At 40.0% G+C, this 13,151-nt stretch overlaps 1 protein-coding gene across 4 annotated transcripts in view; it reads right to left on the bottom strand.

Moving 5' to 3' along the window:
* The window catches only part of LOC108894759 (noelin-2), a 28,790-nt gene that overhangs the window by 889 nt on the left and 14,750 nt on the right, over positions 1 to 13,151 (bottom strand). For all 4 annotated transcript variants that reach the window (XM_018693360.2, XM_018693361.2, XM_018693362.2 and 1 more), the window contains 4 exons: positions 9,430 to 9,649; positions 7,943 to 8,049; positions 1,600 to 1,776; positions 1,335 to 1,508 (listed from right to left, as the gene is read on the bottom strand). In XM_018693360.2, coding sequence (XP_018548876.1) covers positions 1,335 to 1,508; positions 1,600 to 1,776; positions 7,943 to 8,049; positions 9,430 to 9,649 — 678 coding nt within the window. The remainder of the gene's footprint in view (positions 1 to 1,334; positions 1,509 to 1,599; positions 1,777 to 7,942; positions 8,050 to 9,429; positions 9,650 to 13,151) is intronic.

The following is a 13,151-nucleotide window of genomic DNA, read 5'->3' as shown; positions in this document are numbered from 1 at the left end:
TAGAGACAGTCACAGAGAGAGAGAGAGAGAGAGAGAGAGACAATCACAGACATCACACATCAGAGATTGTATACCAGTGAACAATGTTTTAATAAAATCCATCAAAAACCATGTTTGTTGTTTGTTGAACTGAATGGCCTTTAGCATGTGTCCAACTATTTCTTGTAACCATTATGCATTGTTTATAGTACCCTATGAGTCATCTGCTACAAGCATATAGTTTATTGACTCTATGTTACATTTCAAAATTAAGTTTTAATAAGGATTAATGGACGATTTGAAGTTCAAAAATGTGTAAATGTGCACAGAATTCTGGGTGGTGATGCAGTGTGATGGTCAGGGCACGCTGTGAGGAGACAGTGATGTTCCTAAAACTGATACATTAAACAAACATAAATGCCATATTTCCTTCATGTTTTCCACATAGTTCTTGTTTGCTTCAGGTTTAACTGGGACTCTTTTAATTACATTATGTTGTTGCACTCTGTTCCTCTGTGGTGCTTTTATGACACTCGGCTGGAGAATTATCGCCACCAGCTGTTTATCTCTGTTTATCCAACTGCTAATATTTGGACAGGGCAGTAGTGGATAGAAAATACATATTAATTCATATTTTCTTCAGCTAATTTTCTGGAAATTTGGTGTAGATTTGTGCTAAATTTGGATGGAGGTGGTTGAACAATCACTGTTCAGTGGAGGGATTCGCCAGACGGTCAGTTACTTTATAAAGTGGACTTGGAAGTGAAAGGGGTGGGTTTCATTTTTATTTCATCCTGCAGTTTCTCTTCTGTGTTTGTTGAAACAGGGAGTTCAGTATCTCAACTTGTCTTTGGTGCATAATTCAATTTTTTGAGATGAAAGAATTGTGTTTCATATTATTTTGGTCTTGGCGTACTCCACCTCCTATTGAATTCTTTGCATTTTATTGAAACCCGTCCATCAATCTTTAGATTTATGTCACACACACGTACACATACAGTTTCTTGTCCCCTGGGTGTATGCAGGGGATTGTAACAAAAGCACAGTAATGGAGAAAATTAGCTCTATACTGTATATTAAAATTGTGTTAGAAGATACTGCAATATACATGCCATTCTTTATGTTACATTACTCTATGCAGCAATGTCTCTGCTTTTCTAATGCATTTTTAAAAACCGTAGGAGTTGATGATTTCTGGAAGGTAAAGCAAACCTGCTGACAGCAGTAACTTCAGTTTTAGAATACAGTGAGAAAACACCCTCATGTTCTTCATTTTTGGTTTTGTTTGGTTATCATGAGAGTGTAGGAACACACACACACACACACACACACACACACACACAGGCAGACTGTACCATTATATTTCCCGCATTTGGGATGGTGGTGTAGACGGCCCACAGTCCCGTCTCGTCAGCCATGAGGTCGATGTCGGAGGATCCTCCCCAGCTGTAGGGGAAGGTGTTGTTGTATCCAGCTCCACTCAGGCTGCGCTGGAGCAACACGCTGCGAGAGCGGAAATGGTACTGAACCTGGAAATACAGACGCATCAGTCTGTCACTCTGGTTATCTGATTATCAAACTGTTGATCCGCTCCTTCTCATATTGCAGCCAGTCTCTTACCAAGATGTTGCTCTGGTGCTTGTTGTAATAGAGTGACCCGTTGTAGACCACATGGCCTGTTCCTGCCCAGGGGTGCGGCAACAGATGCTGCACAAAGTTTTGGCCCTTGGTGAAATCCCCCATGGTCCTGTATTCCAACACACGCCTGCCCTTATAGTAGCCATCCATCGACCACACCTGATGGAGGAAGAAAAGAAACCAGAGCAAAACTGACTCCCACCAAGAATTAAATAACACAAACCTTGCAGAATGATCTATAATGGTCACTCACCAGGCTCACCAGACACTTAATTAGATAATGACATGGTGTTTGGCTTTTGACTTTTGGCTGGCACTCAAACTCTGCCACTGTACAATTTAAGCTAAGTCAGGACAAATCTGAACAGCGGCTATCCATCCACAGCATAGCAACAGTAACTAGGCACAGCAGGCCTGTCAAGCTTTGGATTTTTTGAAATGCCCAAGTGGTATTAATGGAGCTGCAGTAAGAGAGACACTCAATATCCATGGGGTGAAGAGAGTGGTGCTTTTAAAAATGACCAAAACCAAAAGCACAGAGCAAAATAAATGTATGTAATGGGTTAAAACAGCATTTTTGTCTGTTCTAGTGTAAGCTGCATGCATTAGCATGTGAGATAGCGTAACAGGCTCATTTATTGATTGTCCTTCAAATGTTTTCCTTTTGCAAAAGTGAAACATACAGTTTGAAAATATTAGCACTAAAGCATAAATCTAACTCTGTGTATGTTTTTTGACTGAGAGAGTGACACACCATTGGTCGGCCTGCTCCGATACTTTCCGCTCTTTCTGTCTGCAGTGTCCTGCCTGCCTTCCCATCGTGGGAATGTTCACAGCCACCAGTGTTATGCTGAGTTAAAACTGGCTGACAACGCTGTCAGCAGCCCGACAGGAAAGACACTCCGTGGTGTGGTAGGATTTCATGATTTCAATAGCCCCTATAAGGTCCAGTCATATACTAGGTTTTTTACCTAGTCTTGTTATTGTAAGCAACCAAGCAGGGTTATGTTACAGCGATATAACTGATCTGACATTTTTCTTCATCATTACTGTACTATAATACAAGAGTTAGCTAGCTCTATGTTCCAATACAATGACAGTGCTTTTTTCATTTCCAAGTTCTCTAGTTATCAACTTATGAGAAAGCAGATTTAGTATTTTTTTTGCCTGGGAAATGCAGCTATAGCCTCAGTCTACACCATGAATGTACAGTATGTAGTAATGGTAGTGTGCAGAGCATATTTAAGACCCTTGTACAGGGTTCTTGTTAGCTGGTTGAGTCAGCTGGAGATGTGGGTTTCAACTCACACAGAGTTAAATTTAAATAGCCAGCACTTGTTAGTTACAGCTAATAATATTTGCTGGTGACAGTTTAGACAGTAAAACTGATGGTTGTCAGATGGAGATGAGAGGCCTTCTTTTACTAACTGTGGCTGAAATCAAGGACTCACTGTTGGAAAAGAATCACTGAGAATTTCAAGTGCGTCCATTGTCAGTATACACAGCATATGGACCATGTGAGAGCAGAAAGCTTGACTTGATATATATTATTACATATTTTTTTCTAATATGAGAGAACGTTTTAAGATAAATATAACAGTTATCTCTCCTGTGACGATAAAGCTGATGATGGTGATCATGGAAGAATTTCTGCTCTATAAATTTCTGCAGTTTATAAATTCATGCTGATAATTAGAGGTGATAAATTGTAATTTGTCCTGCGTATGGAGGATTGATGTCCACCTTCCCCCACCTCCTAAATCACATGAAAATGAAAAGTAAAACCAGATAATCTGAGAGTAATGAGAAGAGGTGTAAATGTAGGACAGAAGGGGGGGGGTTGATGGTGAGAGAGAAAACCATCAGAGATCGCTGGCGAAACAAACGGACGGAGACGGAGAAAAGATGAGGAGGAAGAAGAAATGAGATGGGAAGAAAATTGAGCGTCGACAGCATGGAGGATTAATTACCCAAAGAGGGACGAGAGGTGAAATAGATGAAAGAGCAGAGAAAGCCGGGAAGAAGGGAGCATTGTTGGTGAAAAAGATGCTCGTTATTCCCTCTGCAAATAGAGGAAAGTACAGAGGGCAGAAAAGAGTGAACAGATGAAAAGGATGTTTTTTTCATGGGTCAAAGAAAAGAAAATTTCTCTAGCAGTGTCAGCACCATTTTTTAAATTACAGTTAATTTGTAGTCACAATATTTTAAAATTCACGATGAATTAGGGACTTTCAGACAAAGGTAACTGATTGCAGTGATTCTGAGGGCCTTCAATAACGTGGTTTTTAATTGAGACTCAGCCTGCATTTGCAAAGACAATGGAACAGACTGATTGCTCTCTCTCTCTCTACCACCAACACTCTCTTCTCTTTCTCCTCTAAATACTTCCATTCCTCCCTGTTTTTCTCCCTGCTTCACCGGCTCATCTGATGAAAACTTCTCTGTTTTAATTCCCCATAAAACAGTGTTTCAAAGGAACACGAGTCCCTTTGTTTTCTGGCAGCTGTAATCTTCTTGCATTTGAATGCACCATTTGCTTTATATAAACAAGCTCCAGACGCTTATTATACAACGAACGGTGCGTGCAAAAAAGTGAGTGGGGAGTTTTTTGATGTTTCTTGAACTCACACCTTAGTTTTAGGGACTGTTGCACCACTTTCTCTCTGCTCCTTCTCAACTGGCCGACTCCCACATTCCCTTAAAGGATAGATTTGGATTTTATCCTAATACTTACATGCCGTGATCTAATCCTTCCCCTGTGCAATTAGACTGTTAAACATAAGGGAACAAAACCCACAGTCTTCCCTCTGTTCTAATATTTATTAAGTTCAGCACCTTATGAATCTTACGTATTCATTATATTCCTTGCTGCAAAGAAGAAATAAGCGCTAATGAGAATTGCTGGTTGACGGCAACCTTGACTGACAGACAGAAACAGGCCAACAGAGAGGTGTCTTGTAGCGTAATATTATCGGGGGTGTTATTGTGCGATCGCTATGTCACTCCATTTTTAACGTAGAACAGCCAAAATACACAGAGTAGGAAATGAGCTCAACACACATCTGTTTTAACCTTTTCCCTGCACGTGTCACCATGTGCTACCATGGTTACCAGATGACTGTTGCAAAAATCACGTTTAAATCATATGAGAGGGTGACTGATAAGTTTGACTGATTGACAGCTCTCGGTGCATGCACGTGCAGTTGAATTCTTTGAGTGATTACGCAGAGAGTTTGATGTTGAAAGCTCTTGTGGTATTTCTGTTTCAGGTAATTGAAAATTGTGGGTCAGCACTGTCTGAAAAATCGAACAACATCGGACTTTGTTCAGTCATAATCCTTGCATCTTGCATTGTACTTGCAGCATTTCATTATTTAAAAATATTGTGACTGTGATTTATTGGGAAATATGTTATCTCTGCCAATATGCTGTGCTGCTGACACTGAGTACTGAGTGTTTGTTTCAATGCTGTACCAAAAACAATTTCCACTGACTCCAGTTGCATGGCCATTAAAATGAAGTGAAGTGAAATGAAGTATAAAAGTAATGGCCACAGGAATGTCCCCAAACAACCCTGTGTTCATTTTCCTACTTGCAACCCAGAGAGGCACATTAAAGACTTAACTCAAATATAGTAATTACTCTATTGTTTACCTAGTGATTATTGAGACAGAGAATAAAGTAATTGTGGTTGTGATAGGTTTTCAGAATAGTAAAATACTCCCTAACACTATAATCCAGCAGGCAGAGTTTGGGCATCTGATGAGCTCTAAAATACACAGATCTCTTTGTCTATTTACTAAAGCTGGACTTCTGGATCATACTTCCTCATATCAGTGGTACCTAAAACAACACGTCTTCACCAAACCAGCAACTCAGATCCTTTAACAACTAATCATATCTCATCTACAACTTAATTCCAACCACAGTGGGAAACACTTCAGGAAATGCTACTTGAAGAACAGAACTGATACTAAACAGGCTCAGCAAGGAAACACTGTGAGAACTAGAATCAGCACCTGCCAACCAGTCAAGTTTGCAGGAAATATGGTCACAATCTCTCCCTTTCTTCATGGTGTTGAATAATGGCCAGAAAGGTGTTTTTGCAGAACATTATGATGTCACAGTGAAATTGACCTTTGACCTTCTGGATATGACATGTCATCACTTCATCATTTTATCCTATTAGACGTGTGTGTGAAATTTTGCCGTAATTAGCATATGAATTCTTGACCTTTCACAACTAAAATATATTGAGTTCATCCTTGAGTCCAAGTGACTGTGTTACTGAGATGTCAAACGGACAACCCAAAAACATAATGTTTCTTGCCAGTGTGGAAGTAAGAGAACAGAAACAGGGAACTTTCTACTGGATTTGTCTAACTCAGACAAGTAAAGCATCATATTGTCTTCTGCTGAACTTTGGTAATCATTCCGACACAGAACCAGAAAGGTGGATTTTGTCATGTATTTCTTGTGTAGTCATGCTACAGAGGGATGGTATGTAGAAGAGGAATGATTACAGTGACCAATAACCCATTAAAAATTCAAACCCATCTTTAATGTCTGCCGCAACCTGTCTTGACACGCTTCTTTTCTGTTGTTTTTCCTGTTTCATCGCCTCCCTTGTTTCTTTCATCCCGTCCTGCTTGTCTGCCCCAACTGTTGTTCTTTTGATCAACCTTCTCTTGCTCTTTGTTTCTTCCTCTTTCTGTCCACCCCCTCTTTCGTTTTCCTGTCTCCTGTCCCTGCTTCACACCTTTTCATAACTGTCCCCATTCTCTCTCTCTCACTCATTTATTTGCTGTCTCTCTCATGCTCTCTCTCCCTCTCACACAATCAGCAGAGACATCTTGACAGATCAGGGGATATCCACACCTCAGCAGCTGTTCTCAAATACAGCGACAGGTGTGTGCAGGCTTGTGTGTGTGTGTCTGTTTGAATGTGTAAAATATAATGGGTGCACACACATACACACCCATTCACACACTGATGAGCTAATGAAGAATTCATAAATGCCAAACTGGGACCCTGTGCAGACACTGTAGTCATGGATACCAAAGGATGTATGAGAATGACTTTACTCATTGTGACTCACTGTGTGTGTGTGTGTGTGTGTGTGTAGCACAGATACAGGTTGTCCAGCCTGGAAATTAACTGATGGCTTTGTATGATTTTATCTGACTTCATCTGAAAACAAAATAAAACAAAACAAAAAAATACTTTAAAATAAAATAAAAACACAATCGTTCCAGTAGGTAGGGGATGTTTCTGATGCTTAATATCAACAATCTTAAGATAATGACCTTGAATGAATGAACTAGCAAAGGCCACCATCTCCACACACACTACATGCAAGGAGCGTTTACAGACATCACAGCGAGTTCAACAAACACACAGGAGTGTTTTGAAAGTAGAAGCAGTAAAGTAAAGAAAATGTCATTTAGACCATGTTTGTAAAATGGTAAAATCGAATTGAAATGATTTTTTTTTTAATCAGCTCTGCAAATGTTTTATGAGGAAGGAAATGCTTCCAACGTGTTTGTTGAGCCTCAAGGATATACACAGTGCATTTTGAAAAGAAATGCACAATGTAAACATAACTGTGTTTGTTTACAAGAAAATGCCACAGGATTCCTTTAAGCCTGGAAAAACAAAAAAACAAGATAAAAGTGATTTCAGTAAATTTTTAAGTTTCACTGGCTTATTTGTAATAAAATCCAGAGGGAGCATATACTGTATTTGTGTAAACTGAACATCTTGTGCATTGCTGAATGTCATACACATACTCAGGAACGTCGTACAGGCAGCATTAAAAGACAGAGGCTGAAAATAAGCTTCCTATTCTTGGGATGAAGATACAAACAGACACGTCTGGGACCAGGAATGAGCCCCAACTCATAACCCTGTAACTGTAACAACAGTCAGACTGGTTACTGGGAAACACGAGGCGATAACTGGGATACTGCTGCTGTGTATAGCTCCTTCTTATCACCAGGGAGAGGCTCTAATAGGGAACAGCCAAGGGTCACCATGGCGATATAAATCACACCTGGCAACTGGGAGACAGTCGCCTTGACAACTAGCTTAATATGCGCTCCCTGAACAGAGCATGTGTGTTTGTAGGAAATGGGTGAGGCTTGTAGTGAGTGGTGACAGAGTGCACACAGGAGTCATGTTAAAAGTAGAAAGAGACAGAAAAAATACATTTACAAAAATATAGAGCATGGCTACCTTATGACCACATTTACAACAGCTGCTTCACTTGTCATGCACACACAGACACACACACACACGCACATGCACACACACACTGTACACCTACCCTGCTGTCGGAGCTGGGAATCATGGCGTCAGTCATCCAGGAGCCAAAGCGGGACCCTGAAGCTCTCACGGTGATCGGGCCGCTAACTGCAGTCAGACGACCACAACCTGTTAACAAATGATGAATGTATCATATTAAATCATATTAAATAGAATCATGTGTCAGAACAGGGAAGTATGTACGTACCAGTCTGACTATTGATAACCGCTTTTCTGCATCAGTTTTGACTTTGAGTTAAGTTTTAATATTGGTCAAAGCTTTTTCTTGTTGTATTAATTAATTTTTTTAAATCAAAATATTAATTAAGTCTTTTAGCTGCCAAACCTTGACCCAGGGTACTGAATGCAACTGTGACCTTTAAGTCATACACAACCCAAAATCTTTTGAGTACAAAAAAACTCACCTTGAGAATTTTAATAGAGACTGTGGGCTGCTTGGACTCATAATGGATTTCAATACTGACTATTTTTCACTGCAAAAACGTTTATCAAAACACCCACAGAAATATCGCAAACCAACTCTGAAGCATAATTCCTTTATACTGCCATTCATTGGCTCAATATGCATTAACTATTCAATTTTCACCACAGTAAGTAACTCTACCTCTGTCTCAATCCTATGAATGGTCTTGTCAAACTCATGTTAGAGCACCTGCCCACTTGAGGCAACAGTTTAACATTTTGTGAAATAAACTTATCTGCTGTCTGGTAGAGGGTGAGATGTAAAGCTTAAGGAAACAGGGAACAGCCTTTTGACAGAGCAAGGCCAGTTGTTTCCAGTCATTATGCTAAGCTAAGCTAACTGGCTGCTGGCTATAACAATGCACAGTATTTACTGCGCAGATAAGAGAGTGGTATCAATCTTCCCATCTAACTATTGTCTGTCAAACCCATTATCCATTTTTAGTAACTATACTAGGCAATGTCCAGTCTTTATTTTCCATCATGGAGGAATTTAGGACTGCAGTTGTGTAAAATATGCTAGAAATTTGTTAAGAAAAAGAACTGTAAAAATGTGTAAATCTGATGCCAAGATATCCTGATTTCTAATCTTTAGTGAGGGCTTCTTTCTCCAAAAACACTAGATCCCACAATTTTGCATTATGCAGCTTGACAGCATCTTATGTTAGATGCTCCCTCATTGGTAAATTTGTACATTTGTCTACCTTTACAGTTTGTAATGCAGATTTTCTCTTAAAAGGCACTTGCCAAATCCAGGATGTTTTCTCTGATTTTAAAAAGCCCCTCCAGAGCCACAGAGGACATTATGCAACTGTTTTCACAGACTGAGTAGTACTCCTTATGATGAGTGAACTCATCTTCATGTGTATAATCACCGGAGTGCCCCTTCAAACCACTTGAATGTCTGATATTTTATGTACTTGACTTCTCCATGTTGAAAGCACAGCCTTGTGGGTACCATTTGAAGGAATCATATGTCATACTTTTCTTCATATTTGTGTGTATTACTTCCCCTTTGGTACATACCCAGTTTGTTCATACAGCTGTGTAGCCTGGTTTCCAGCAGTAAAACCCTCTGCTGAAGCTCCTCGTAGTCGTACGCTCCGATCTCTTCCTGAATGGCTGTCAGGATGATTGACAGGTTGAGGAGCTCCAGCCGCAGGGTGGCCAGCGTCTGCAGGTCCAATCTGTACTGTTCTACCACCGACAGAAGGGGCCGTAACTGAGACATCTGGCCCTTTAACTCCTGTGGGTGAGAAAAAAGCAGGAAGAAAAATAAGTCAGAGAGAAGATGGGGTACACACTAATGTGGTTAAATCTGATACAGCATCCATTATTCTCTCTCTTTTGGGTGAGGTAGCTTGGAGTGCAGCCACTGCTCCTTCACAGCCAATTGAGGTAGTTTTATGCGTCTGGTCAAGACGTCCTCTGAGTGTGACTACTTCCCTGTCGATGAAGTCTGGGCTTGTCTAAGTGAGAGGAGACCCCAGAGTAGACTCAGGGTGCTTTTCATTCAGCTAATTATGCTCTCTCCAGTCCTCGCTCATCCATCCTGCAGCCTGTGACCTGGAAATTGATCGAGCAAGGAAAGAGGAGGCTTCCACTGGAGCTTTGAGCAAAGAACCACAGGTGTATTCTATAAAGACTTTTTTTTTTTTTTTTTTTTGGGAAAGCAACATCCCTTCAATTTGAATGTGTATTCAGTGTATTCAACGTGAATATTAATTTTACCGCATGACTGTAATACTGTAGATCAGAAACAAACTACCGAATTTAATATTATTAATTATTCATAATATTAAGAAATTACACATGCATATAATGTGATCAATTTTATCATGAATTAATCATAAAAATGGAGTCTCCTTTTTATTCACCAGCCATTTTCTTCTCTTTTTTCCCATTTCAAGTGCATCTTGGTTGTCTGAGAAAAAATATACAGCTGCACAGTCACGGTTATTGTTTTCTAATAAGCTAGAGGCTGAAATGTATCAGTTGCTGTGCCTGTGGCTGCTCACAGACAAGTTATTAAATTAATTCTGTATTGTTATTATTTCTTTCACTCCTTCTTTCACTTTCTTTTCACTCCTATTTATTTCTTTCACTCCTATCCATAAATTTCTTTTCTTAAAAGTACAAAAAGGGTTCACACACCCAAGTCAATTAAATCAGTCAGTAAGTTTTCAATATCAAAAATTAACAGTAGGAAAAATGCAAAGATGTTTTATATGGTTTCTTCAGTGTGCTTCAGTGAGGCAGGTCTGAGGACACCTCTGCAGAAACCCATGTGATGCACCTGCTGGTAATCAACTGATGGGTTTTCAATGCTGGTGAAAAGTTAAAGGACTCAGCCATAGAACTGACAGACTACTGCACAGAGAAGATGGCATAGCCACAACATCTGTGAATTTCCCCTCTGTTCTAGTTTCACTTTGAAAGCTGAATGAAAGGAAAAGTCTAATTGATTTGGGTGTTCAAACCCTTTCTGTACTTTTTGGACTTGTCAAAAAAAATTGGTTGAGTGTGATGTTTTTCTCCTTCTGCTTAATTATTTCTACACATTTAACATTTAAGACGCTGTGTGTCATGAGTAATTGCCATCTCCATCCTTGCGTCTCCTCCTCTCATCTCTCAAAGGAGCTATGATGCAAGGAACAGAAGTGAGCGGGAAGCAACGAGCCACGTTAGTCAAATGGAAAGAGCACCCCCACCTCAAGAACATGCCGGAGGGACTACATATCCCATCTGTCCAGGGAGCGCCTCACAATCCCACAAGAGGAGATGAAAGATGTGGCTGGAGGAAAGTGTGTCTGGGATGCTCTGCACAGTTTGCTGGCAGTGCACCCAGAAAATGGATGGATGAATCTTTTTTTTTTTTTTTTTGCATTTTGGCCTCCCATCAACACTTAAAGTCAGCTTTTTTCTAACCGAAAATTGATCTTTTTTAAAATGCTCTCACATATAATTGAGCCAGCATAAAAGGAGACAACAGGACTTTTCATGCAATCAGCTTGAAGGAAGATCAATATTTAGTGTATGAAATATATGTATGGCACAGCTATGTGGTGCAGCAGGAGGATAAAGGGCTTTCCTTATTTACCCCTTTTATATCTCTATTATAGCCTTGACACTTAGATGTGTTTCACCTTTAAATTCCCCAAAAACTGTTTGCTGTGTCAAGAGAGGAGTTGGATTCGATATGAAAAAAAGAGGGGATTTTAAAAAAGTGTCAAAAGCACAGACAAAAACCTCATCATCTCCTCAGAACATCTCACACCCCCGCACACAAACACAACAACACATCCAGGAAAGAGGCTTGGCAGTCTGTCAAACACTTTGTGTCTCTAATCCCTCCCCTGCTATCTTGAAATCAGGACCTAAATACTTTTCCGACATCACTTCAAAATATTTTCTGAAGCTGTAGCACCAATTTCTATGTGTCATAAGAGCACAGTGTGATAATTCTGTGATAGCTTGGGTGGATCTTAAATTTGTCTCCCTCGTCCTCACTGATTGGTATTGGCATCATTATTTGCATGTAATTTTAAGTTCATTAAATATGCATTAAAATCGATCTTGACAAAATGCTGAAAATGTCATGGCCTGTTGGATAGTAAACACTTTACCTTGCTAATCCATCCCCTGCCATGTCTCTCCCTTCATCTGCATCTCTCTAATCTCTCCCCTCCAGTTTCAGTCTTTTATCTCTCCCCCTCTCCCTGCCTGACCTTTACCTCCCCTCTTAACTTCACTTTGCTCGTTCCTCTCATCCCTCCCTCCCACAGGGAAAAATGGTAATATGCAATAAGACAGCTTTTTCTCTCTATTCCCCCATTTTCTCCTTTATCTCTCTCAAGCCCTCTATCATCCATCTATCAGTCTGTCTTAATCTCTCTGACATCTTCCTTCTCCCTTGTTCCCTTCCTCCTACAGGATAAAAATACTGTTTAGTTATTGATAAACTTACTGTAGTTGCACATAAATATTCACTAGTTCTGCTTTTCAGTGAGGCAAAAGGCAAAGGCAAAAGCTTATGACTGTGAAAACCCCCAAGGAGCAACAAACACACACTCACACACTCTCTCTCTCTCTCTCTCTCACACACACAAAAACTAACTGTATAAAAACTTAAAAACAGACCCCAGAGCCCCGTGATGTTGTTAAGAAGATGCTCGGCACAAGATGAAAGGCAGAATGGATTTATGGGGAGGCGGTAATGCTCTTTATTTGGGGAAGTAAGGGGTAGTGTATGTGTGTGTGTGTGTGTGAGTGTGCATGTGTATATTTGTGTGAGCATGTTACTTCTTGCTGTGTCTGTGTTTGTGGACCTCCTATGGAGCCTCTCTTGGGTTCTTATAGTATCTCATGCTTTTAAATGTTGGGTTCATGAGCCTCTAATTAAATTTTTCAGTTAATCTGTGTTATGCTGTTTGGTATTTTAAAGTAATAATTCAATAATTCATTTTGGGATATGTGCTTATTTGCTTTCTTTCAGAGAAAGCAAGAAGTATCTTTACAGTAAATATGTCGCTAAAGTCAGCATCTAGTTAGCTTGGCAGCTGTGAGTCAAACAGCGGAGGTGTTGAAATGTGGAATTTGCTACCTTTGAAAAGACCTCAAATTGCCTTTGCCATTGTCCTGGCTCTGAAGGATTTGAGCCCTGGCTACATGCTAAACAACAGTCTAGACCACCCTGTATTTGAAATTACTTAGGAGAGCTGTACAATTCAATTGCATTGAACGCTAAG

The sequence above is a fragment of the Lates calcarifer genome, linkage group LG5 (genome assembly GCF_001640805.2).
Source record: "Lates calcarifer isolate ASB-BC8 linkage group LG5, TLL_Latcal_v3, whole genome shotgun sequence".
NCBI classification, from domain to species: Eukaryota; Metazoa; Chordata; class Actinopteri; family Centropomidae; genus Lates; species Lates calcarifer.
Note: the sequence above shows the minus strand (reverse complement) of the source record. Positions and strands in the feature narration are given on the sequence as shown.